At 49.5% G+C, this 27718-nt stretch overlaps 1 protein-coding gene across 2 annotated transcripts in view; it reads left to right on the top strand.

The window, feature by feature from the left end:
* COL4A1 (collagen type IV alpha 1 chain) overlaps nucleotides 1-27718 on the top strand; it is a 131458-nt gene that overhangs the window by 36486 nt on the left and 67254 nt on the right. Inside the window, exons 1-2 of one of the 2 annotated variants that reach the window (XM_070800479.1) lie at nucleotides 12565-12591; nucleotides 17270-17329. In XM_070800479.1, the coding sequence (XP_070656580.1) occupies nucleotides 12580-12591; nucleotides 17270-17329 (72 nt within the window). In that variant the 5' untranslated portion in view covers nucleotides 12565-12579. Of the gene's footprint in view, nucleotides 1-12564; nucleotides 12592-17269; nucleotides 17330-27718 lie in introns of those variants that run through there. The other variant, XM_070800478.1, reaches the window with a different exon arrangement.

The following is a 27718-nucleotide window of genomic DNA, read 5'->3' as shown; positions in this document are numbered from 1 at the left end:
GCATTGTTTATGCTTTCCTCCCCATTGTGTAAACTCAGACCCTCGGGTCAAGTGTGCGGAATTTCCTCTTCTTTGTACAGTAGCCTGGCTATGGGCTGGAAAGGATCTCAGGAGTTGTTGATCTCTGTGTAATTTTGTCCAAATAAAGACTAGAATTCAGATTGAGGAGCAGAGGTGACTTAGATCCCGGAACCCTGTGCTTGAGTCCTGCACACACAGGGGGCTTGTGAAAACGACATTTGTATTCTGTGAAGATGTGAAAACGACTTTTGTATTCTGTGAAAATGTGAAAATGGCTTTTGTATTCTGATTCACTGCAGATGCCTCAGGGCTCCCCAGGTGGTGCCAGTGGTGAAGAACCTGCCCCGCCAAGGCAGGAAGCTTACGAGATAGCGGATTCGCTCCCTGGGCCGAGAAGGTGCCCTGGAGGGGAGGGCCTGGCAACCCACTCCAGTATTCTTGCCTAGAGAATCCCCATGGACAGAGGAGCCTGGAGGGCTACGGTCCATGGGGTCACAAAGAGCCGGGCCATGACCGAAGGGGCTTAGCACGCAGAAACGCTCCCACTTGGCTGTGTGGTAGCTTGGTTACCTGGGAATCGGGCCTGGTTTCAAGTCCACGGTCTTGGTGTCGCCAGAGCTGCAGGAAGAGCGGGGACCCTGGGTTCGGGCCCTGGGTCTCGGGCCCCCTCCCCGGCTCTGTGATGCTGGGCCCCAGAGAACAGCGGGGCACCGGTGGCTTTGTGGGAGAGATCTTGGCCATCTACCCACATCTTGCGTCTTCCGTCTTGGCTTAGGAGAGTTGAGGCTTCGGTAAACTTCGAGGGATTGTAGGAGACACTTGATTCCAAGGCTGGGGAAATCCTGGGCTTCAGGACAAAGAAGTCCTAGGGCTTTCCCTGGGTATAAGAAAGGGTGGCGCTTCAGAAGAACATAACCAAAAAGAAGGAAGCAAGCAGGTCTCCAGATCTAGTAGGTGGAAAGAGAGCGAACATGAGAATTGTTTTCAGAGAATCTGGTGGCAGAGCCTGAGAGTGAGAACTGGGCTGTCAGTTTCTCGCCGGGGCCGCCGTGCTTCCTGGGCGGACGCGAAGGGGGCTTGGTGAGCCAGGGAGGTTTGTGGTGGGCACTTTATCTCCTGCGGTGGGCCCAGTTCTCAGCAGGGAGTGTTACTGGGAGAACACTGAGGTTATGAGGAGAGAGCGGAATTTGTGGAAAAACGTCCCCCCACCCACAGATTTTCTCATTGTGGTAAATGAGCCCTGCCGTACGGTTTACCACGCTGACCACCCCGGGCGTCCAGTCCGTGCCTTTGCGTCCCTTGGCCTAGCTCTGTAAGCGGCTTCATCATTTCAGACTGGAACTCTGAACGCGTCGACAGGAGGAGCGCGATCCTCTGCGTCAGGTGAGACGCGCAGTCTGCGCTCACCTGGGGCCGCCTTGTATCCCCCGTGACCTTGGTTTGTGTTAAACATGAATACTGAGGATGTAGGGTTTGGTGAACTATGGCCCATCCTGTGGGCTGCAGGCCTGGAGGAGGGGGAGGCTCCTGGTTTCAGGGTTCAGGACAGGGACTTGAGATTGGGTGGCCCGGTGACCCAGTGCCAGGGACAGTGGCGTTCAGAGCGACTGGACTCAGCTGCTCGTCTCACGCACGGAGAAGACGGAGCCACTGGGAACCTGACGCCTGGGTCTCTGGTCCTCGCCGGGCGGGGCTTGTCCATCGACAGTAGTTGGCCTCTGGTTTCCGTGGCCATTAAGTTAGCAGAACTGCATTAGAATGGCTGCTTTCTTTTGATTTAAAATTATATCATTTCTCACGTTCCGAGCACATTCTTCGGGGTCTCTTTTGCTTTTACCTTTTCTTTAATGAACCCCAAATGTGAAAGCGGTTCACAGGCGACTGGGCCTGAGGTTTCCTCTGCTTGGCCGCGCAGTGATCTGTCCCAGTGAAGACGGGGTCTCATTTTCAAAGGGGAGGTTTGTGCAGTGCCGGCTTCCTGTCTAGACCGTGGAGTCAAACCCAAGAGGAAAGATGGCCCATTTTGATCCTTTGACTCCTTAGGCTAAAATGAGATTTCCCATCACATGCTGTGCTCCACCTAGGTTTTGTAGACAAGCCTTTTTTTTTTTTTTTAAAGCAGTATTGTTGGTGAAATGCTTTCAAGCAGCTTGTTTATCTTTGAACGAAGCTTAGTGTAAACATGTCGTGTCAGACGGGAGCGTGGCTTGTCCCGTCAGTGATGGAGCCTCGTAATTAGGGTCCTAGCTGAAAACAATGTGCAATGATGAAGGCCGAGCAGAGGGCGGAGGAGAAGGGGGAGATGATGGTTTGTCCAGAGGGAAACGAGATCTGGAGAGGATGCTCTGGGAAGGTCTGGGAAAATGCACAAAGTAACAGGGTGGGAAAAGCCCAGCTGTGTGTGGTTCTGAAAGTGGGGTGGAGGCTGCACTTCTCAGAGCAGACTCCGGGGGCCACAATGGCTCACTCAGGGGCCCAGGGAGCCCCCAGAGCCTGGTGGAGGCTGGAGGATTTCAACGTGTGGTCCTGCCAGGCTCGGTGCTCAGGGCTGCTGGTGACTGTGAGCCGGTATCTTGGTTGATAGATCAAGGCTGCAAAATCCGATGTGCATTTTCCATTTTTAATGCTATGAGATGCAATTAAATGCACCTACCACTCAAACCATACTGAGCATAATATAATCTTACTTTTTCCAAGATATTTAATGATTTAAGGATTTAAAAAATACATATCTTGGTACCCACACTGTATTAGTTTTCTCTGTATGGTGAGATAACTGAAAGCTTTAGTTGATCTAAAATTGAAATCTGTGGCTGGTAAACTAGTATTATTTATTAACTTATTTATCACTCACATCAGCTGGTAATTCCAGACTGTATTTTTACTAGAGAGAAGGTGGATGGCTGGAATGAACAAACTGAGGTGTAAAGATTCAAAGTATATGTCACTGTTTAAATTAATTTGTGGAGCTTGGGTATTGTGGGGTACTAGTGAACACGTGATGAACTTGTTTTAAGGTGTGTGATGCAAGGTGGCGAAAGGAGTTTTCAAGTTGTAGCCCTCTCTCCAAACGCCTCTCCACACCTGCATCCTATCCTGGTGTTCACAGATTGAATGTTGTAATTTCAAAATGCGTCTAGCGCCTTGCAGTCACACACCCTGGCTCACGTTCCAGTCGATGGCAGGGATGCGCCTCTTACTTTTCTGTGAGCTGTGACCTTGTGCATCCTTCAGTTGCTATGTCATAGGACCAACATGTCATGGGGAGCATCAATCAGCCCTCACTGAGTGCGTGAAAAACGTCATGTTTGTTCTCTCTGACTAGCCGAATCCAGAATATAACTCAGTTCTTTTAATGGTCAAAACAACTGGATTTGCCCGATTTCAGAAGAAGTGTATTTCCAAGTTAAGGGTTCCGGAGAAGTACATTGTAAGTTGATTTTTTAAAAAGTGAATGAAGGCTTAAGTAATTTAATCATCATAAAGGGATATTTCGTGTGCATGCACAGAGCCACACACACAGATCATGCCTGTATGTGTGTGTGTGTGAGAGTAACATCAGTGGCAACAGCAAACTTTATGTTAGAAACAGCACCCTGAAAACTGTATGGTTAGTTGGTGATTCGTGTCTTAATTGGGATGTTACTGACTCAATATGAGATTAATTTGAAACTCAAAATCCCTTTGATAATTCAAGAGATCAGTGACTGGACACACACACGGGATTCGTGTTGGAATCTGGCAACAAGAAATAAGTAAAGAAAAGAATTGAGTCACCACCTGGCATTGTATCGGCAAGTCAAAGTCAACTGGAAGTGGAGGTCGCTTTGCTTCCCTGTCCAGTCGTATAACTTAACACAGTAAGACACGTCTTGATGTCCAAGACGGTCACCACCTCTACTGTGTACGGGGAAAAATGACCCAAGTGCCAGTGGTGAATTTTGCTAACATTAATCCCTTAAGAATTCCATGCTTTATGTATCGTTTGGCCAGATTCTCCTCTTCAATAGTCTTATTGGCTTTTGGCTCTTTCATATTTAATTTCTTTCCAGAGCCAGCCCAGCTCATTGCATTCAGGACGCCTTCCCCAAATTCTGTATGAATTATCCCCCTTTTTTATTCTCCTTAGTTTTCCCCTTTGAATAATGCCCAGTTTCCTCAAATGAGAAATAATAACAGGCTGTTTTAAACATGAGCTTTCACTTAGAAATTAACATAGAAATTTGAACTCAAGAATTGGCAGTTTATATAGCAAAGACCCTAAAGTTTTTCAAAGAAGGAGACTTAGCTTGCTTTCAGCACATAAAGACTTTCATCAAAATGTGAAAATATAGTTATTAAAAGCCCAGGTGTGGTTTTGGTTTCCGATGGGATAAACCTCACCAGGAAATATTTGTTTTGAGCCGTGTTCACTGTCTAGTTCTTCTTGTTTAATTTTAACTTCACTGTTGTTCACTTGCCAAGTCGTGTCTGACTCTTTGCGACTACATGACTGCAGCACGCCAGGCTTCCCCGTCCCTCACCATCTCCCGGCATTTGCCCAAGTTCATGCCCATTGGACCAGTCATGTCATCCAACCGTCTCATCCTCTGTCGCCCTCTTCCCCTTCTGCCTTCAATCTCCCGCAACGTCAAACTTCACTGTAACTGGTAGCAAAAGATTTCCCAGATATTCCTAGATATTAACACACTTATACAAGTTCTTTGCCGTCAGAAACCACATTTAAATGCTCACAAATCTCCTAAAACTCTCCGTGGTAGATAATGGGGCAGTAAATTATTATTGAATACGAGTGAAAAGAATTAAGGCCTTAGGACTTCTTGTGTGCCGCTCGAATTGAATGGGCAAGGCTGTGGGGTGAGTGACTCCTATTTTGTTTATTTCATATTTATATTCCTATTAAAGTATGCATGGCTTAAGTCTTCTAAATGTTTTTCTTAAATTCTCTTGGAAGACATGAGGTTTTCTGGAGTCTAATACAGTTTGATAGTCACTGGTCAGTGGGTTGACATTTGGTTTCAACAGGAGCTGGTAAAGGTAAGGATTGGTTCCCTGAGTGTTAGGAGTAGGACTCTGCTCAGGGGCGGCGTGGGGTGTGTGGTTTGGGAATGACATCTCTGCAGGCACAAACCGCGGGCGGCTGACCGTGGAACCTCAAGGCAACCTTAGAGGTGTCTCTTGGCGTCTCTCTCGGCCTCAGTGTAAACACCAGACTGTTGCTGAGAAAACCACCGCTTCCTTCTGTGGTTCCCCCATTTTCCTTCCTAAACCGTAAGTGTTGGCTTGTGTTTTTGGGTCGGTCCTTTGAAAATGCGCTTGCAAAGCAGGGTTTTTGGTCCACCATCCATCATCTTCCAGAAAAGCCCAAGGAGCTGAGGCTGTGCTCGAGCCCTGGTCCGACATCCGCGTGACCTGGGCGTCTGTCTGAGAGTCTTCACGAGGGCCTCTCTCTCATCTTCGGTCAGAGGAGAAGGCTCGCGCCACTGTTAGTGTTCGCTGTTCCACAGGGTTAATTCTGTGGCATTTCTGTTCACATTTTGAGCTTTCAGACCTGGTTTTAAAGCTACACCCTGTTCTCCTTTGGGGCACTGTTTCCAGCAGCGAGTCTTCTGGGCCTGCAGACCTGCACTGCAGCGGTTTCGAATCTGTCATTTATAAGGAATCCAAAACCTCACATGTATTTTTGAAAAGTGGCTTCAGGATGAGTCTGGTATTCGAGGCTGAGCGCAGCTATGAAAATTACATTTTGGCTTCATCCTGGCTGCTGGGCTCAGTCTAAACACGCACACTTTTTCTCAGACATGTCCTGTATCTGACCGGCTAGGGGAACAGCTGAGATGACTGTCCTAACAAGGTGTTTTATAGCCTCTGTGAAATGCAAGGAGTGTGAATGAAGTGATATCATATACACTCATTTAATGCACAATGTGGTTGGCCTCTTTCTTACCAGAAGGAATATCTGTTTTCTAGCCTCATTCCTGGAAATACGGTATGCCTTCCCCATCTGCAGAGAAACCAGCGATCATGTATAATATTTACTTGTTCCAGGGAAAAAAGTTGGTAATCCTGTTGCCCTTGGTTTAAGGGAACTGGTTTTGAGTTGCATGTCAGTCACATTCATCTTTCCCAGGTCGGTTAGGCCTTTCATGTTGCCATTTTAAGTGTGTTACAGACGGTCGGGTCCTGAAAGGATCGGGAGGTGGGACCAGTGGGATCAACAGGAAACTGACCGCACTTTTTCCTCCCCAGCGGAAAGCCGTCTTCATGGCTTACTGCTAGTTACCTGGGGCTTTCCCAGCGCGAGCAGGGCCTTCAAGGCGTCTTGTTAAAGACGCTCTAACGAGGCAGGGAAGGCCACTCCGCGTGGCTCCGGGATGGCTGTCAGTGAACGGACCGGGCACCCTTGGACCTGGCTGTTAGGTTTCTCACTTACTGTCCTGTGTGCGGTAAAGCTGAGCACGTTTCCCGGGTCCCAGAAGGACGGGCCTCAGAAGCGCCCTAAGCATTCTTTCGATGCGCATTTTCGCTCCATGAGGGATTTTTCTGAAGCTACAATGCAGGAAAGGTCCTGGAGCCGTTCTCCGAGGCCGCGGGAGGGGGGCGCGTCTGTCCTTTGCTCCAAGACTCCTGCAGACTCATGGCATCTCGGCGTCACTGTTTGTGAGAGACTGTGTTGACACGGTGTTGCTAAGACAGAGACAGGATGTTAAAAGCAACTGTGAGTGTGGGATTCACAGGCCCGCCGAGAGCAAGACTCCAGGGAGAGTGGGCCAAGGGCAACTGATAAGTCCCCCCACCCCGCCGAACCAAGCGCCGGACCTCAGGCGCCTGGGGGCTGCGGCGCCCGCCTCCCTGCCTCTCTCCTCCCTTCCAGCCCCGTCCTCTCCTTCCTGCTCTCCTTCCTTCTCCAGCCCTTGGAAACCCTGCCGGCCTAGCACTGCGCTGCGTGTGTCCCACTCCCAGTGCATTTCGGGCTGCCGATGGGCTGGCAGAAAGCGCGCAGCACTTCTGCCTAAACAGGTGCTTTTACACTGAGTGTTAAACTTGGAGACGGCACACGTTTTACCCTGAGCCTCAGAACTGGAGTGCCCGGGACCTGGTGTCTTACTCTGTCTCCTCGCCTCACACCAGGGCTGCTCCCCACAGGTTGCCAGCCCCCCGCCTTCCCAGGGGGACACAGCGCCCCGGCCGCTTCCCTTCTCGGGTGCCCACTGGCCTGCCCCTCCCCTCGGTGCCCCGACCCCGGTGCCCCGTGCCCTCCTGCTGGGCCGACCCCCTTTGCCTCTTTCTGGGCAGCAAGGCCCCCTCCCCACATGTCCGCCTCCCCTGGCCAGGCCAGCCCCCTCCGCCTCCCTCCCTCCTGCTCTGGGGTCCCCGCATCCCTGGACCGGCCTTGGGGACCCTCCCTGTGTGTCTGAGAGTCTCTGCTCTGTCTCTTGAGGGGCCTCAGATGCAGTTTCTCACTTTGGCCTCCCGCTCGCTGAGATACTCAACTCAGCCTTGTCAGCGTCGCGGGCCGCAGGGCCACCCGCCCTGCCCCAGGCGTGCAGTGCAGCGGAAGCCTCCTGGCAGGTCCGATCAGAGGGGGCACCGGGCGGCTCTGATGTGGTGTGGACGCGCGAAGTCCTCTCCCCAACCCCCACCCAGTCCCCCAGCCCCGCTGGGGACAGACCTAGAGCAGAAACAAGTGACTGAGGGGCTGAAGTGAGAGAGCCAGAGTGGGTGGGGCGGGAGGAAAGGTGGCCCACGGGGCCGCAGGACGGTGCAGGAGGTGGGGGCGCGCTGCTCCTCACAGGCCGCAGGGGGCGGTCTGTGGCTCTCACGGGAGCGTCGTGGACACGGTGGCCAGGGACTCGGGCAGGAAGGACAGTGCGGGGGCCATGGTCATTCCGGGTGGGGGGGCAGTTCAGTTCATTTCAGTCTCTCAGTCATGTCTCTTTGCGACCCCATGGACCGCAGCACGCCAGGCCCCCCTGTCTATCACCAACTCCCGAAGTCCACCCAAACCCATGTCCATTGAGTCGTGATGCCATCCAACCATCTCATCCTCTGTCGTCCCCTTCTCCTCCTGCCTTCAATCTTTCCTAGCATCAGGATCTTTTCCAGTGAGTCAGTTCTTTGCATCAGGTAGCCAAAGTATTGGAGTTTCAGCTTCAGCATCAGTCCTTCCAGTGAATAACCAGGACTGATCTCCTCTAGGATGGACTGGGTGGATCTCCTTGGGTGGTGGGACAGGCAGGTGAGAAAGGTGTCCGGCTACCTGGGGAGAGTCGCTGAGACTCAGAAGCCTCCTAACGGGAGGTCCCTTCAGAAGGCGGGGATGTCCTCTCCGGACCCTTGCTCATTCCGGACAGTCAGTGATTCTGGGAGAACATTCTGGCCAAGGACTCCTCGGCTTCGTCCTTCAGGCCAGTGAGTCAGCAAGCACCAGGGGCTCCACCTCCACCCCCAGTTCCCATCTCCAGGCGGCCTTTCCACCCACGGGTCCCAGTGGACACGGTCGTGGTCATCTGAGCCGCGGTCACGGGGCACCTAGTCATCATCCCGTCTGTGCGTGGGGCCCCCCAGCGACCTCTGGGAGACATGTGGGGTTGCCCCGACACCCTCAGTTCACCCCCCTCCCTGGGCGAGGACGTGGGAGGAGGAGACGAGGGGACGAGGGGAAAGGGGATGAGGGGAAGGGAAGATGAGTCAACCCACGTGGTCCGACGAGGGAAACAGGAGAGCCAGCCTGCCGTCTCATGACGGAGGTCGGAGCCAAGCACACACCCGAGGGTGCTCGTGAAGCTTGCGGGGAGCCCCCCTGCCCCCCAAGACTGTGCAGCTCGGTTCTTAGCCTGACTGCGAGAGATGTCGCGGATCACAGTTCAGTTTGTTCCTCAGATGTTTCATGCTCATTTTTTTTTTTTGCCAAGAACACATCAACACTTGGAGTTGTTTTCCCATTCGAGCAGAAGTGTTTTGTGAGTCTCAAAGTAGTGGGGATATTCTGTTTCCATGTTTTCCATGATTAGAACAGAAATGTTATTTTACTGAGCTAAATTCTTTTCAGAAATGTTATTTTACTGAGCTAAATTCTTTTCTGTTGTATTAATGAGGAAAAGTTATTTTCACATCTTTGGAATCACATTTATCTTACATTTATCAAATAAAACGCTGAGGATAGAATCACCGTAGAGCAAATGCAGATGAAGGCGCGTGGGCTGTGGGCTCCTTGGACATCCGTCACCCTTCTGTCCACAGTTCCCAGTGTACTTCTGCAGATTCAAAAATGCTGTGCAAAGGTAGACGTTTAAAATTGTTACTGTGCTTCGGCGTTTGGCCTAGGGTTTGCATTCTGTCTTGTTTTTAGATTGCTTTGTTTTCATAAATGACTTTTTTGGTTGGAAAATTTAGAGAACACTACATAATAGTAGCTTCAATAATGGGGTTTCCTTGTCTTTTACTTTGGTGGAATTCCTTCACACCTGTTAATATTTTATTTGTTTTTTTTAATGTTTATTATATGTAATTTTGCACCATAGGATTTGGTTCTTTTTTAATTGGCGTGGAGTGGGTTTTGTTCGTTTCAGGAGTACAGCGCAGTGAGTCAGTTCTGCGTATGTCCACTCTGAAGACTTTTCCCATGGAGGCCACTGCAGAGTACCGTGTGGCCTGCCCTGTGGTTCCTCCCGGTTATGCTGTCACGAATTCTTAAATCCTATGCACGCATTTTGGGGGGCGGGGTGGGTTTTATTGAAGAAGCGTGTGAATTTGCAAAGGCCTAGCTCAGTGACTCTTAGGGTCCTTGGTCAGAAACCAGGTCAAGCCAGGACATTTCCAGAAGCCCCTTGAGTCCCCTTCTCGTTGCCTGTAGCCCCAAGGATGAGCACCCCGCAACTTCGCTTGTTCAGGTTTGAACTTTATATCATCAGAGTCTCTCAGCTGGTTTTGTTTGTTGTTTGTTTGTTCCTGCTTCCCAATCGCTCGGTACTGAGTCTTCGAGACCCATCCGCGTCATAGCCCCCCAACCTCAGTGGGTGAGGATTTCATCCCATGGATCCAGACCACCATGTTTTATTCTGCTGTTTCCAGTTCTCCCTACTGTGTAGAGTGTTGCAGTGACCATTCTTGAGCATGCCTTCAAGGAAGACTTAATTAAAGCACAGCAAAGTGCAGATGCTGGAAGTTCGCGGCTCACTGAAGTTTTCCACGTGCACTGCTCCCCCTGGTCGAGCAGAGAATGTCCCAGCACCCGGGGACCTCTCTGCAGCCCCCGAGCCAGCAGGCTCCTGACTTTCGCGGTCGATGGCATCACTTGTTCTAGATCTTAAAGCCGGAGGTCATACAGTGTCTGCGCTCCTACTGAAGTTCTGTTTTTAAATCATGGCTTAAAAACCATTCTGTTGAGGAATGGTTGATTTACAGTGCTGTGTTAATTTCTGCCACATAGCAAAGTGATTCAACCATACATCTATCTGTCTGCCTATACATACACACGTGTTCTTTTTCATATTCTTTTCCATTATAGGTACTTAAGATTTCGAATATAGTTCCCTGTGCTACACAGAAGGACTTCATTGTTTATCCATTCTGTGTGTAATAGTTTGCATTTGCTAACCCAAACTCCTAGTCCATCCCTCCCCTCCTGTTGGAGAAGTTTCAAGATGCTTTTTCAGGGCACTCCTGTCTGGGCTGGGGGTCCGTGGAGGCATTGACAGCCATTTTGCAGAACCTCTTGGCAGTACACAGACACTGAAAACAAGAATTGCCAGAAATAGCATACTCTAGTTAAAATTACAAACAGGGTGCGAGCTAGGACATACACATGAAAATCTCTCATATATACTCTCTGTTTCTTTATGATGTTTTAGTTTCCAAAAAGAGTGAGCTCATGGCGCTTTGAGGGGAGGGTGTTATATTTTATCTGCCGTACTAACATTTTGGGGCTAATGAAACAGAGTTAAAAATAATATAATTGAAAAGGTTGAACTTCAGTGGCATGTGGTAAGGGCAAGTGCTGTGAAATAGTCTCAGTAATGATAAAGTATGATGCGGCTGTTGATGACATCTGCCCACATACGTGTGGGGCAGGTGCCAGGAGTGAAATCTGGGGACAAGTGCACGTGTGATGCTCAGCTCCAGTTGTTGTTCAGTCACTAAGTCATGTCTGACTCTGCAGCCCCATGGACTGCAGCACGCCAGGCTTCCTTGTCCATCACCAGCTTCTGGAGCTTGCTCAAACTCATGTCCATTGAGTCGGTGATGCCATCCAGCCATCTCATCCTCTGTCATCCCCTTCTCCTCCTGCCCTCAATCTTTCCCAGCATCAGGGTCTTTCCTAATGAGTCAGCTTTTCGCATCAGGTGGCCCAAGCATGGGGGCTTGGGCTTCAGCGTCAGCCCTTCCGATGAATGTTTAGGACTGATTTCCCTTAGGATGGACTGGTTTGACCTTGCTGTCCTGGGGCCGCCACCTAATCGTGTTGCAGAAGGGTTGTTCTGCTGGACAGCTCCCCCTGGAGGCGGGGTCTGGAAGCTCCACTTTTGATCTGTACCTGCTTTTCAGTTTCTGCCCTGGTGGCCCTGAAGTACATTCCTCTGTCTCTACGTGCTTCTTTAGTGGAGTAGATGATTATGCACGAGATTCTCCAAAGGAGGGCTACCACCAGGAAGAAGACGGGGCTCGTCCCATCACCACAAAACTATTCTGACATTTTGCACAGCGCAGAGAATGTGAAAAGGAATTTGAAAGATAAGCTGTTTAGACTTGGCCGAGGTCCACTTGTCCCTATTTGGCGGGATGCGAAACCCATAAAAATGGTTACAGTGGGGTTGGCACAGGGCGGTCTCCACGAGAAGCAGAGAGAGAGCCACAGAAAGGCGAGGATTTCACTCTGTTAACTCGTCTCAGACATGCTTCCCTGTGGAATACGTGTCATGGTTAACAAATCACCTTGATGGGGCATTCTCTGTTTTTCTCCCCCATGCAGACACGCATACACACACACACACGCATATACACACAAACACACACGCACACACACACACACACAGTAGTGTAGCAGCTGGCTTCCTTGCTTAGGTAAAAGGTCTCTCTAAATGGAACTAGCAAGCCTCCCCCTTCCTGTATGCCCACCTAGAACTCTCTGTGATGTCGAGAAGTGCTTTCGGTCGGCCTGCAGGCCAGAGAAAGAGCGGAAATTGAGTTTATTTTGAATGAAAGTCTCTGACCCCAGTCACCCGTCTTCCTTCTCTGGCGCGCGGACTGTGTCGTAAATCTTTGGGAATTTTTAGAACTTAGCATACTTTATAGCATTAATTCTGATGGTTTGACTTTCTGGGAACTCTTAATTGGGGCATGAAAGAAAATGTACATTCCATTCACTGTTCTGTCCTCTCGTGAAGAGTGTAGAGAGACTCGTCCAGAATATAAAAGTGCTCCGCTGACGCCGTTCCTTTCGCATCCCTTCACAGTTGTGTTACCTGTGACGTTTAAGCTCGATCCCTTCCGTCGATGGTGTGCGTGTCCGACGGACTTCATCGAGAGCTGGTGTAGCCTTTTCTTCTTTTTCAGATCATGTTAATTCAGGTCGGCTTCCACTTGGAGGGAATTTGTTACGCTCTTGTGGTGAACTGCTGGCTGTCGAGGTTGGCTTGGTTTCTGAGTTTTTCTACAGGCTTAGGGGTACAAATGGTGGTTCTTTTGCGCCTGAGGACTTTGTCGGCTTCTCTTACCCTCACGTAGTCTGAGTGACCCGTGTGGCTGTGGGCCACGGATGAGCTCCTTCTAAGGGCTGGGCAGAAAGCTCGTTTGGGTTTTCCTGTGCCATCTTTTTGGCCAACCCAGTAAGACATGGACCAGGACCCGCAGCGCTGCGACCTTTGAGATCTTCAGCCACGTCCCCCGTTTCCAGGGGCAGACGGTCTTCCTGACCAGCCTGGTCAGCCGGGCCTGTAGGTTCAGCGTGTGTCTCCCCGGGGAGAAGGCATGGGCCTCCTCGGGGGACTCGGGGCTGGTTTACTTGACCTCGCACCCCGGGGAGGGGCCAGGCAAGAGGGATGGGTGGGAATGCGTCACAGAGTACAAGTTCTTCCTGTTCCAGAAGCCGAAACACACGGGCAGGGAGCTAGCTGCTCGGACCTCAGGAAGAATGAGCAGGCCTTGTCCACCCCCTCAGATGTGCAGCCAAGGGAGCTGCTGGAGCCGGCGGGGGGTGGAGGGGTGGGGGGGACGGGGTATGGCTGCCGGAGCCAGTGGGGCCGCCTCGTCTCTTGGTTCTGTGGAGAGGTCCAGATGCGGAATGTGATTCCCCAGGAAGTCCTGAAGCTTGTGGCATGGGCTTCACATGTCAGGTCCCCAGTGAAATCGTGACTCTGAGTAACTCATGCCATTTTCTTGTTCGCCCTTTTGAACAGCGGTTCAGGATGGAGGGTTGAGACTCGCACTACTGCAGGCTTTTACTTAATGAGCTATTTCAAAATCAGACAGTCAGGCAGATTGAAGGGACGCTCGGAGCGTCACTGATGCCCTTTTCAGCTAGGCATCCTCGAGTCACAGCTGAAATGACTCTACATGCCAGGGTGAGATACAGCATCAGTCATTGTGTGGGCCAGAATAACAATATTTCAACGTGGGTTTTATTTAGCAAAGTAAATGTGTCTCTCATGATTTTTGTTTGTTATTCTAAAAATTAGGTGTTTTTTTTTTTTTTAAACAGAGCCATTTTGCATAAAATGCTAGGCCACCCAGATTGTGAAGCAAAAATCATGGTCTAAAAATGTCTTTTGTTCTGAAAAGTTGCCCATCGTTTAGATGTTCTTTGAATTATCAATGCTTCAGGACTATCTTCTAGGGCCAGAAGTGGTAATAAAATTTCCTACATGAATAAAGCAGATAAAGGAGACATGAATATCTTTTGTCTGGGACTGAGAAATGTTCTTTTTGCTTGATGTAAGCTGGTGGGAGCAGGGTGAGGGTCCTTTATTTCTGTAAGAGGGCTATAATAAGACTTTAGTTCTTTTTCTCGTCTCTGATTTCATCCAGTAGTTGTCATGACCTGGAGTGTTGTTCAAGGGAAATTTGCGGGTGTGTTTCTGGGTGTGTTTCTGTAGCAAGAGCTCAAGAAACAGCTTGACCTCAGCATCCACCATGGGGGCCCTCTAACCTCTTATCTGGGGTCCCCTACAATTAAGGCATTTGCTGATAGCTTAAGGGAACAGTTCCAGGAAACTCACTTTTATAACCTTCCTCAAATTGAATAAAGATAAGCTTCTGAGATTTTAATCAGCCTTTCAGAAGAGGAAACCTCAGAATCACCAAATGGCCATTTTCAACTTGAGTGACTAAGATCTGGTTTTGAAGACGCTGTTGTCGACCTGTGGGTAGGAAAACCCACCCCGCCTGGGCTGCTGTTGCCCACCACCCACCGACCCCGGTGAACCTGGGCTGCGGGTGGACAGGTCCTAAGTCCGTGGGTGTTAACCTGATTGGCTTCTCCTTCTGGTCTCCTTCTGGGTGACTGAGCAGAGTTCAAGGAGCAAGTGTGGGTTTCTGAACCCAGCTCAGAGGCAGGGACATGGTGGGGATGAGACGTCGCAGAGAGGAGCCACCTGGAGCCCAGGTGACTCGGGGCTGCCTCACCCGTTGAGCTTACCTGGCTGGGGGCTAACCTAGCAGCTTCGTGCCATGCTGGGGGGCCCCTGAGAACCTCCGCTCTCCCCGGCTGTTTGGGGATCTGGAGTGGTCCCCTACTCACCGCCGAGTTCCTAGCAGCTTCGCACCGTGCCCGGAGCCCCTGAGAACCTCCGCTCTCCCCGGCTGTCTGGGGATCTGGAGTGGTCCCCCACTCACCGCCGAGTTCCTAGCAGCTTCGCGCCGTGCTGGGGGGCCCCTGAGAACCTCCGCTCTCCCCGGCTGTCTGGGCATCTGGAGTGGTCCCCCACTCACCGCCGAGTTCCTTTTTACAGTGGTTTCTCACAGTGCTGTCCCTGCATCGTGAGCTGACACACAGCATTGCTGGGTTGTCGTCTAGGGTTGTTATTTGAGGTTGATTCAATGGACGCCAGCATCACCGCCACCACCATCAAAACAACAGCGATCAGACGCCTGCTGCTCTGTCTCATCAGCTCTCAGGTGCCTCTGTGTTCGTGTTCAAATGCCTCTGTGGTTGGCGCAGATCGAACAGTTGACGGGGTGTCGTGGTTCAGTCAGCGGTGGGTTTTACAGCCGACGTGGTCGCAGGTGAAATACGGGCTGTATCAGGCTGGGTGTGGCGCTCCGGGGCTGCCCTCCAAGTACTCTCAGGGTCCTGGAGACACACACGCCAAGGACTGTGAGACACACGTGATAAATGTCACAGTGCTGTTCAGTCACTAGGTCGTGTCCCACCGTTTGGGACCCGTGGACTGCAGCAGGCCAGGCTTCCCTGTCCTCCACTAGCTCCCAGGGTTTGATCAGACTCCTGTCCATTGAGTCGGTGATGCCATCCAGCCATCTCATCCTCTGTCGCCCCCTTCTCCTCCGGCCCTCAATCTTTCCCAGCATCAGGGTCTTTTCCAGTGAGATGGCTCTCGCATCATGTGGCCAGAGTACTGAGGCTTCAGCATCAGCATGTCACAACAGAGGTGTGTAGTCCACATGTCATGGGCACTGGGTTGGAGCAGTGAGCCCTTTCTTGGGCATGGTTGAGGAGGCTCTTTCTGCAGTCTGTTGGTTCTTTAATGTTTGTGCATTTCGGATGAATTTCTGGAGCACAGGTTTCAGGTTTTAGCCTCATCTCTTTGGACAGCTGTAAGTGGTCACCCAAACCCAGATTCTGAAGCAACGCTGTGTGCATGGGTTGATTTACACTGTAGGAGGTTATGAGAGTGCGTGCTGAAGAATTGCTGAAAGACGAGTCGGGGAGGGATGGACTTGCAGTGTCTGGATTCATGGATTGATTTACACTGTAGGAGGTTATGAGAGTGCGTGCTGAAGAATTGCTGAAAGACGAATCGGGGAGGGGATGGGCTTGCAGTGTCTGGGGTCCGTTGGGACTGTTGTCAGTCATCCCCATTTCCAAAATATAAAATTAAGAACAGCTTACTGTCCTGGAGGCACTTGTTCAGATTTCATTTTGTAAAGTAAATATCTCCAGATGTAGTTGTTTTATGAAGAAGATTTCCAAGGCATTGGAACCAAGATGAGCACATTGTTTTTAAAAATCGGACTTCATGCAATCACAATGCTGTTAACAATATGGGTTTATTTTCCAGAAGCTATATTGTCAGGAGCAGCGTTTAGGTGTGCACTGGATCTCAGGCTTAATATCGAGTTGCTAGTAAAGCTCGTTAGCTAAATTCTACCTATCACACCCTCTTCCATTCTGTCCACAATATCTATGTCTATTCTGGCTTAGAATTTGGATTCTTCTAAAGAAATTGCAAATGTATTGAGCACCATCGTCTGTTTGTCTTCCGATGTGTTGGCAGTTTTCCACGATGGTAATTGAATTGAATTCATCTCAGCCTTGTCCTCGTGTGTTATATTAAATCTCCTGACTCAGAGTTCACGTCTGTAAAGTGGGAATGGTGATATGCGTCTTGTTAGACAAGAGGCAGCTGGTTGATTGTTGCATTTGGTGGGCATTTGAACACACTGGTTCCCTTCTTCTCCAGCTCGTCTCACCCACTTGAATTCTTTGTCGTGCATTTTGACTTTAATTTAAACGTTAGAAGTGAATCACAGGGGCATTTGGTTGTGGAGTGTTCTTCTGTTGAAACGTCCTGATTGAACTGAATTAACATTTTGTTATTCAGGCTTTGGGCCTGTTTGTTTCCTTTTTGCATGTTTTGCGTGTCATTGTGTCCTGGGGATGTGAGGGGCAAAGCATGGACCCTCCCCACCGCCAGTTTCCTGTGGTCTCAGCACTGAAAGTCCTGCACCAGGAGGGCCTTTGCAAGTAGCGGTGGTTCCTGCTGGACCTCAGGAAGTGGAGCGAGTCCGCGTCTCAGAGTGTCAGTGACAGCACTCCCTCTTTGGACTGAGTGGTGCTGTGATGTGTTCCACTCGGGGCTTGCTGTTCTGTCTGCCAGGGCCAGAGATGGACTTCTGAGCAAGTGCAGAAGGACTTGTCCCCCTAGGACGAGGCCACAGAGTGTGTGTGTTAAGATGGGGCTGGTGGTACTGGGTAGGGCTTTTCCCATAAATAGCGAATATGCCAAAAGCATTTCAGTTGAAACCTGGACCTCCTGTTCTTCTGTTTAAAGCTGTTTTCTCTTCCTTCCAGGGTGGGTGTGCCGGCTCTGGCTGCGGGAAGTGTGACTGCCATGGCGTGAAGGGACAAAAGGTGAGTAGCCCTCCGAGGGCGGCGATCCCTCAGGTCGCCATCGCTGTGGAAGTCATTACTTTAGAGCAACCGAATAACCAGCAAGTCATGCTGAAGCTTTTTACCACGTCAGGCATTTCCCCAGAGCAATACAAATCAAACAAAACCAGGCTCAACAATATTTTTGAGGCATCCTGTCTGCTCCTCCCCAAAGCTGGTAATTATTGGTGGCAGTTAACGCTAAAAAAGCGATTTGGTTTCTTTCCTTTTTTGACTCTAGAAGGAACAAGTGTATTGGCAGAAAATCCGTTGAGTCAATCGCATTCTTTGGAATTAGTGCACGAAGACTAAACTTAGCTTTTTTTTTCCTGAAAAAAAAAACAAAAAACAAAAGTTTCTCTTGAACTTGAGAGCCTTCTATTCAAATAAGAATTTTTAAACAGTTTTACATTCGTAACATACTTGTCTAGATTTATTTACAGAAACAGTAACTATTTATCATTTCCCAAATGTACAATTATAATTTTTTTTTCTAAGCAGTACTCTGCCCTCTCTCTCACTTGAAGAATCGCAGATCTGTATGAAGATAATTTTCTCCTGAAGGCAGGTTGGGTCTGTGCATTTCAGTTGTTTGGAGAGAGGGTTTTCACCCCAGGACAGGGCAATATCCTGGCTCTGTGTGGGGTCACCATGGAAACGGGGTGGGGTCATGGGAAAACCTGGCCGCTGGGCCACAGCAGCTGGGGCCACGCGGAAGGGAGGCGGAGACCCCTGGTCCTCTTCCCACTTTCTGGGAGCTGGGGGTATTGTTCAGGCAAGCCATCCCTTCTGGTCTGCCAGGGCTCCCTGAATCACAGACTCACACTTCTGAAATCCAGCAGGTTCTACTTTACAGAAAATTGTTCCGTTTCTTTTCAGCTGTTTGCTGACGTACCAACATCACCCTTTTTAAAGTCTGTAGACGGTTGGTGCCACCGCTATCACCTGGACAGGCTTTGAATCAGTGAAGTCTGTGGAAGCATTTTCCTGTCCTCCAGCATCCACACTCGGCACCCGCTTTATCGTCTGTAATCCCTCTTCTCGCGCTGTTTTCTTACTCGGGAAGTGTCTCTAGCTAGTTCCAGATTGCATCCTCGAGAGTAACGGCAAGATGTTCGTGTCACAAAGACTCTTTTTGTGTGTGTGTCTAACTTGAATTGTAAGCATGCTGAACTAACAAAGAAATCCTTCAAACTATACAAAGTGGAACTTTCAACAAATAGGAACTGGAGACTTATCAACATCACTATGGTTCTCTTGTAACTTAGAGCATCAGAATTGGGGGAGGGGAGGGAGAGTTGGTGTTTCTTGCTTATAAAGAAAACGCGTCTTTTCCACCCGCTTTCTTGGTCTCATTCTCCACCATCGACTGCACCCCCTGGCGGCATTCACTCAGGCTCTGGTGCTTTTCAGACACTATTCCGGTCTTACTTTTCTAGTCTGATTCATTTTACTTTTAGCCCCAGATCTCCCCCTTAATATGAGGAAGTAGAGTCTTTATATTCATTATATATGAGGAAGTAGATTCATCCAGGTGCAGCTTTCCAAATATGTTTGGCCGACTTCTTCCTGACTTGACAGGGGCCTGGCCCTCGTCAGTTCAGAGCTGGTGAAAGCACCTTCAGAGAAGGCAGGTCACGTCTCGGGGTGTCTGACACCCACCCCAATGAGGAAAGGGGCTGTGGGTGTTTCTTTTCAAACCCGAGCACGTGGAAGCCTTTGCTTTGGCCAGTGCATCAGTGGAGGCCCGGTCTGTGTGTCTCTGGGCCCAGGAACACACTCCGTAGGCCTGCCTTCCACTCGGGCATGGCAAGGTCAAGGTGGGAAGGTCACAGGGTCGCCATGATCCTTCCTGGTCTGCGCATGCTCCTTCAACAGGCTCCTCCACCGTCCACTTTGGGTTTTATACCTTATTATTATGATTCAATAAAGTCTGTTTAAATAAAATACTGGCAAGCAGTGGGTTAAACCATCCTGAATTTGTGTTTTAAAAGGCTGTAAGGATTGAATGGATTCAGACGGCCTCTTGAGATTTAGGGGAACAGCTAACTGATTTAGGATTATATCCTTTAAACAGAAAGCGGAGCTCTGTCTTTTCTCCCCTTGAGTATAAATATTTCAGGTCCCATGGTTCACATAGCATGAGCCGGGAAGAGGGCCTTCCTCCCACTGAAAGAGGAAATTTTAAACTTCCACTTATTGTCTCGGACGTGATGTTAAAATAATCAGTTTAACGATGGGAAACACCCAGAGCCTGCCTGAGCCGGACCTTCAGATCTGGTTCCATTTCTCTCATCCGAAGGTCAGATAACAAAGAAATGTATTCTTGGCTGGCACGTCAGCAAGAGAAATTGGTCTTCCTCATCTCCCACCGCTGTTCTCAGACGCGCCTATATGTGCGGACCGGGTGTAAATGCAAAATGAACAAAGGCTTGAGCATCACAGAATTTGCCTCGAGCGCTTCAACCCACAGACCTGCTTTTGAGCTACCAACGCGTGTTTTCAGTTCTCATAGGGGTTGTGTTGCTGTTCTCCAGTGTCTACAAGTTAAAGGACTTTGGAGGTGTTTTTGAAAATAGGATGAAAAACGTCACATTATCGGGGGGAGTAAACGTGACCTAAATGGGACGGAGCGTCAGCTCATTGTTTCGGAGACATGCCCCCTTGAGGGACTCTTGAACATATTGGTTATTGAGAATCCACCAATGGAAATTGGAATGTGTCCAGTGTAAATCACCAAAATCTCTTTTGGCAAAGTCCTGAGTTCCATGGAGATGAGATTCCTTGACAGAATGTCTGGTATCCTCCAGATTTCATCAACAGATATTGATGCCTTAGGTCACTGTTTTCTAATCTCACAGGTATCAGTGTAGTGCTAGGGAGCTTGTTCCGACCTTGGCGCTTAGATTCATGAGCTTGTCACAGATTTCAGTCTTTGCTGACTTGTTTGTTTTCCCGGCGCCCAGATGTTTTCTCTGGGTAATTAATCTGGGTTAGTACACGGTGACTTTGTGTCTTTCCAGAGGCCTCCGCAGTGTGGGAATTTTATCTCCTTAAACTGATTAGGGTTTTGAATGCTTGCCTCCTCAGTACAAGCCAAAAGTTAAGCTCTTCTTTTGCTCCATAACCTGATTTTCTCAACTATTCGAGGTATTGGAAGAGGCAACATTGTCCCAGGAGTGATTCCCTTGGTCTTGGAAATTAACTATTTCTATTTTGCAAAAAGAACAGAGTTTGCACAAGAAGTCTTACAAATGTTTTAGCCAGAGGAGCCAACATTTATGTAAAGCTATCATCCTATCCTGCGGAGTCCCAAACTGGAAGCCTCAAGTTAACTAGAGAGGTGGGAGATATACATGTGAAATGAATAACAATTTAAGAGTAAGTGATCACATTGCAGGAGAAACAGCAGAGAAAGCAAATACTCTCGTTGTCCTGAGAAGGGAGTGATCCCAGCAGCCTAGGACCGTGAATAAAGGGACGGCTTCCTGGATGAAGCAGGATTCAGGCGTGTTGTGGCCTCACTGATGCTCCAGACTCACCGGGACATGAGCAGGGTCCTCTGTCATGCGTCTGCCTCAAGTCACGTGCAGAGTGGAACTGCACTGATCAGAGAAAGTAGCCCCCATGGCCTGCTGATGAACATGACCTTGGCAAAGGATGGATGGCTCCTAATAGAGGGACATTGACAGGGACTTCCCCAGGCCACAGTCTTGGGGAGCACAGAGAGTCTTAATTAGGCAGAAGTGTCATATTTCTGAGGAGTGATGAGAACAGGGTGGTCATCTCACAGCTTCTCAGGACACTTTAACCTGCTGGTACCCAGGTCCTCGCCAGCAACGTGGGGAGGGAGCCCAGTTCGGTTCAATCGCTCAGTCGTGTCTGACTCTTTGCGACCCCATGGACTACAGCATGCCAGGCCTCCCTGTCCATCACCAACTCCAGGAGCTTGCTCAAACTCATGTCCATTGAGTCGGTGATACCATCCAACCATCTCATCCTCTGTTGTCCCCTTCTCCTCCCACCTTCAATCTTTCCCAGCATCAGGGTCTTTTCCAATGAGTCAGTTCTTCTCATCAGGTGGCCAGAGTATTGGAGCTTCAGCTTCAGCATCAGTCCTTCTGAATAGTCAGGACTGATTTCCTTGAGGATGGACTGGTTGGATCTCCTTGCTGTCCAGGGGACTCTCAAGAGTCTTCTCCAACACCACAGTTCAAAAGCATCAATTCTTCAGAGCTCAGCTTTCTTCACAGTCCAACTCTCACATCCATACCTGACTACCGGGAAAACCATAGCCTTGACTAGATGGACCTTTGTGCAAACTCAGCCTGAACGGAAAGCCCCTGAGCTAGCCTAGTCTCTTCTAGGGAGTAGGATGCGGGCGATAGGATTCAAGTGCTAATCAGAGCATGAATCAGTTTCCATTCTTCAAGGTAAGACGATCCTGACCTGCGAGGACCCAACAAGAGGACCTCGTGGTTCAGAATATTCTGGAGTCTTGACCACGATCCTGTTGCTCTAAGACTGGGTCCGTGGTCTGTATGCTGCTCCACTGGCCACCTGCCAAGGAAAGCAGACCTTCTGAAGCCTCTCTGTAAATGGGTGGTGATGAGGCAGACTGCTGAGGACCACAGAGAAATGGACCTGGTGATTTGGGGCCGTGGGCAGATCTCCCGGGTCCTGTTCATAGACAAATAACCACAGGGAGCCACCTTGTCTGCCCAAGTCTGAGCCCCACCCCAATCTGAGGCAGGTTAGGTGCAGTCCAGCCCGAGAAACCAGGATCACATCACCTTCGGGGGGGTGTCTGTTCCACACAGCATTCAGAATAAAACCTAGAGGCGAGGGCAGCAAAGTGAGCCTCTTAACCCTGAGTCAGGAGATGCCATTGTCCCTACATGGTGAGGATGGGGCCTCCCTGGCCCCTTCCTGCAGGAAATCCTGGCATATTCTTTGCCCTCTAGGAAATTCGTCACTCTGGTTTACAAGGAGTCATCTTTGTTACAAGCCGGGCATGACGCCTTGGTCTCCCAAGAGGCGAATCTGGCCCTAGTTCTCATGCGTTCTGGACACAGAGATGGGGGTCGTGGCCCCGATGGTCAGCCCTGCCTGCACCTGGGAAGGTGTATCTTGCCTTTCCTCCCTGCCAGCTCCTTGCCTTAGACCAGGGATGAATCAGTCGGCAGGCCTTTCTCGAAGGTTACTCTTGGAGACACAGAGCAAGTATCCTGAGTGTCTTTTCCTCCAGGACACACTGAATAAGAGAAAGTATGTGTAAAGAATTCTGTAAATCTAACTGTACCTCAGGGCTTCCCTGGTAACTCAGTGGTGAAGAATCCGCCTGCCAGTGCCGGGGCCATGGGTTTGATCCCTGGGTCGGGAAGGTACCCTGGAGGGGGACGTGGCAGCCCGCCCCAGGGTTCTTGCTCACTGCCACAGGTCGCCATCGCCTTTTCCAAAAAGGCGTTAGGAGCCAATGTTAACATTTAATATAAAGGATCGTTCTTACCCCAAGATCGCAAACATAGGAGACTTTCCTAGTTGTCATTAAATCTTTGGTAAATTCCCTTTCTGAGACAAGGACTATATTTCATTGCCATTTTTTGAGAATTCATTAGTCTTCAATTTATATGTATCTTTATTTTCTTTTTTTTTTCTATATCATTAAGGGTTTTTTTTTAATTTTATTATGTATCTTTCATCAGTCTTTCTTTTACTTTATACATGGGAATTGAAGACAGTGCTTTGTATGTTATGCTTTATATATCAATTGGTTATTCTCTTTTCATTTCTTATTATTCTTAGTATCTCTGTAGCATAGATTTGAGACCTCAAAGATTATTGAAAAATAAGCTTATCTTTCTATTAATTTTTATTAGAACATAGAAAATTTCTTTCCCATAAATGAAATTTAACCACTGTTCCAAATATTAAAGGCATCATGTTTCTTCCCAGATATTTTATTTTTTACTTAAGTAAATAAAAATGAATATTTTTGTGTAAACTCTTTGGAACTTTGGGTAAATTAACTGATCTGGGCTCAATGAATTATTAATAAAAACACTAATTTATTAATTAAGCACTAACTCTGTGGGAGGCACCATACCACATTTGAATTAGTGAGGATTTCAAAATCTAGTATATTAGATTAAAAAGAAATTTCATTTTCTTGCTTCTAAGACGTGAAGTATAAATGCCAAAAGGGCACAACTCACTTTAACATAGGAGGTTTACTTAATAAAATTAAGGTTTGTTTAGTGTATTTGTAATTACTTGTGTTGTTTGTGAGACTGGTTGGAAACCTCTGTTTTTATAGATGCTTTGAGCATTTCCCAAAGGGCAGTGGCGGCCAGTTCAGCCTTCCCCCAGACGTGGTCCTCAGTCCACCTGGAGGACGCTCTTGCTGTGGCCTCTGGAATGGAATACGAAGGGGTCCTCCGCCGTCACTAGGGGGACAGATAAGCCTGGGGCACAAGCTGCAGCCCAGGACATCTCAGAACCCTTCGTTACAGCTTTGGAACCTTCAGGGGTGGCTTATCCCTTGCGGTTTTCCAAACTCACTTGATTACAGACCGCTCTGTTTCCCAAATCAAGGAGCAGCCGTTACGAAAGGATGCTTGGTAGGCTAAGAGCCTAGGTTCTCGTGTGTGTTCCACCAAGTCATTTGACCAGATTCTCCTGAGAAAAAGGGAAATGACGTTCGACCTACAATTTCCCAGTCTTGCTGAAAGGATCAAGGGAAAGGTACGGTACCTAAAAATCACTTGGGACATTTAAAATGTCATGTATGTACATCATCTTAGCAGTAGCTGAATTTTGAAGTTGGGGTAAATATGGCGATGAGCTTGCTCACTGGTGCATTTGGGGGCTGGATTCTCAAACCTGAAGACGCAGGCAAGCTGAGCACTTGTCAGTTCACAAGAAGGACCGTGCTATCAAGACAGCAGCTCTCCCAGCACCTGAATCAGAGATGTCAGATGTTTGCGGAACCACAGCACCATCGTTGGGAAGCCCGTTTGTAGCTTTTGGATGGTCTTGGTGGAGGAAAAATGAGACGTTCTCACTTGGGAGGTCTGTCTGGAACAGCCGTCCAGTTTCTAGTCAACACCGTGATTTTATCATCCATCTCCAGACTCATTAGGGGAACCAACTCTCCTGTTACTAACCCTCCTTACGTCGCAAGCGCCTCTGTAGGCTTTTTCTGTTAACGGCTTTTCCTGACACCCATGTAGTTACAAGCAGTGTCCAAACTCTTCTCCTCCCCGAGTCAACTTACCTTATTCGAGGTATTTTTAAAGGGGAACGTATGAGCACAATCGCTTTATTTCTGCCACAAAATGGATTTCAACACCCTAAGTGCCCACTTTAATCGCCCTGGGGTCAAGGTGTCCGCCCCGGACTCTGATGGCTCACTTCTCTTCCTGTGTGCTGGGTAGATGGGTTAATGCAGACTCTTTCCTTTTCCATGTTTTCCCTGGTGTCTTGCAGTCCAAGATTTTTTCCAGATGTCTCCTATTTCCTATTTCCACATACTGGACATGAATCATCATCTGGCAGAGTCATCGTGAGAATCAGTGTGGGTTTCCACATTTACCTACTTTTGTCTTCTTGATAGTTCTTTGTTAAAAAAAAGGGGGGGTGGATTTTAAAAAACTATGCCTGAATCAAGAGTGAAGTATCAACCATATGCCGTGGGGAAGCCATTAAGAGCAGATCCATGCCTAGTGGTTTTCTTTTATCCTTCACGCACACATCTCCCTGGGCGTGGATGTCGCTGGAATGTCCCTCTTGGGCACCACGGAGGGGACCATGAGCCACACCTCCCCCAGCATCCACCTCATCTGTCCTGTTTCTCTCCATTACATAAAGTCTGCCCCTTCGCCCTCTGCTTCTGAGACCTGTTACACTGGAGATAGATTTTAATCATAAAACTTCTACCTTTATGGATCTGTGACTGTACTTGGAATGACCTCATCCAGTGCAGCTTCACAAAAGAGTGAGTTGATCTTCGTTCCACGTTGAGATGGAATCAGATCAGATCAGTTGCTCAGTCGTGTCCGACTCTTTGCGACCCCATGAATCGCAGCACGCCAGGCCTCCCTGTCCATCACCAACTCCCGGAGTTCACCCAGATTCACGTCCATCGAGTCAGTGATGCCATCCAGCCATCTCATCCTCTGTCGTCCCCTTCTCCTCCTGCCCCCATCCCTCCCAGCATCAGAGTCTTTTCCAATGAGTCAACTCTTCGCATGAGGTGGCCAAAGTTCTGGAGTTTCAGCTTTACCATCAGTCCTTCCAAAGAAATCCCCGGGCTGATCTCCTTCAGAATGGACTAGTTGGACCTCCTTGCAGTCCAGGGGACTCTCAAGAGTCTTCTCCAACACCACAGTTCAAAAGCATCAATTCTTTGGCGCTCAGCCTTCTTCACAGTCCAACTCTCACATCCATACATGACCACTGGAAGAACCATAGCCTTGACTAGACGAACCTTTGTTGGCAAAGTAATGTCTCTGCTTTTGAATATGCTATCTAGGTTGGTCATAACTTTCCTTCCAAGGAGTAAGCGTCTTTTAATTTCAAAATTAAAGGTCTTGAGTGGAATCTCATGTCCTTTAAAGCCCAGAACTGCTCGTGTGAGTGGATGCTGTCATCAGCGGTGCCCGGCCCTGACCGTCCTCGTCTTGACTCTTAATAGAAAACGTTATTTTTTTGTAAACAGGATCCTGACCAAACAGTGGTCGGCAGGAACTTAGCTTTCTTCTAGAAGGAGCAAAATACTGCATGTTTTAATTCAAGATCAAAGAGTCATCGTCGACTCTGATGAACCACAGCCGTGCTGTGGATTTTCCTCCTGTTTGCTGGTGGAAGGTCACAAGCCAGTGAAATGCGGTTCCGTCTGGCACAAAACATGGGATGACTGCTGCCTGGGCTTGGAGAACCGCACCCAGAAACGGCGTCACAGAGCCCCATCCTCCTGGGGTGGCTTGATGCAATGCATGACTAAACGAAGGAGGACTTAGAGGAAACAAGGGGACCGGATGGCCCTGGGGACCGGGCGCCACAGGGTCCTATTTTCCCTTCAACAAGCCCCGTAGAGATGTGAACGTCTCCCGTGCACGCTCTGTGCACGGGTGGCGTGGCCTGCCTCCACAGCCACGTGGCTTTGAAAAAGCATCATGCTTATCTGGCCCCGAGTCCAGCTGACTCTGGGTCTCTCCACTCGGAAATCAGCTCTCAGTTCTCACCTCCTCCCTGAAATGCCATCCGCACAACCTTCCCGGTTTGAAGTCCCTCTCGGGTCGCCTTCATCTGAATACGGTTGTGCTCTGTAGACCAACCTACGACGAGCGGGAAGACACTCCTAGTGACGAATGAGAGATGGGATTCTCTCCCACTTGTCTTTGTTAGAGCTTGAGGATTTGTGCACAGTTTTTTTTTTTTTTCATGAGTGGGTGTTCATTGTGGCAGCTGACGTCCTGCGTTGGTTCACTGATCACAGGTGAGAAAGCCCTGGCTCTCGGTTGGTTGGTGTGAGCTCTGAGGCCTGTAGTATCTGGATAAACACTTGACTGGGAAATGGTTTTCCCAAGGTAGTAAAGGAGCTCAGTCCGTCCACGGTGGATGCAGTGAGCTGCCTGGGTCTCCTGTCCCCCGCCCGCCTCCATTCCAGGAGTCTTGTTGAGGTTCTGCCCATCAGTGGCTGCAAGCTGATGGATCTAGAGGGTGGCTGGCACCCGTCCTTACCGACGTGCCAGCCCCAGGGACAGGCAGCGGCAGCAGTCACCCTGCCCTGAGCGTTCTGCTGTGAGCCCTGAGGGGGCAGAGAAAGCAGAGCCACCAGGGTGAGCCCGTGGGGGCTGGAGCCGAGCTGGTCAGGGACGGGGACTCTGAGCTTCCCAGCAGCCAACAGTGGAGTGCAGCTCCCAGGCTCAGGACACGTGAGCGGGGCTCCCGTCTTGATCGCCTGTTTTTATAATCACGTTTGCCCTGACTTGTGGTGGAAGATCGGGCACTATGGGAAAGGCCGTGGATAGCTGTGTCCTGCTCCTCGAGACTTCTCACTTCCTTGTCGAAACCTTATGTCTTTACAGGGTGGGATGGGCCCTTGGTCATCTCTCTTTTCTAAGCAGGGCCTCTCCCAGCTGCTCTGCGTCTCACACGCGAGGGCGGGAGGTACGTGGATGAACCTTGTTTGCAGACCCTCTGTCTCTGGACCCGGGAGGCCCGGGAGTGACGCGGTCTCTGCTCCATCAGACGTCCACCTGCTCCTCACGGGTGTTGCTGTTCAAATCCTCCCCCCATGGCTGCCCTGGGTGGCGAGCCTTGGGCCCTGCCCCTCCCCAGGCGGGAGCCGGCACCCCCGCGGTTTGC

Source organism: Bos indicus, chromosome 12 (genome assembly GCF_029378745.1).
Source record: "Bos indicus isolate NIAB-ARS_2022 breed Sahiwal x Tharparkar chromosome 12, NIAB-ARS_B.indTharparkar_mat_pri_1.0, whole genome shotgun sequence".
In the NCBI taxonomy this organism is placed as follows: domain Eukaryota; kingdom Metazoa; phylum Chordata; class Mammalia; order Artiodactyla; family Bovidae; genus Bos; species Bos indicus.
The sequence above is the reverse complement of the archived record's forward strand: the minus strand, read 5'-3'. Positions and strand labels throughout refer to the sequence as shown.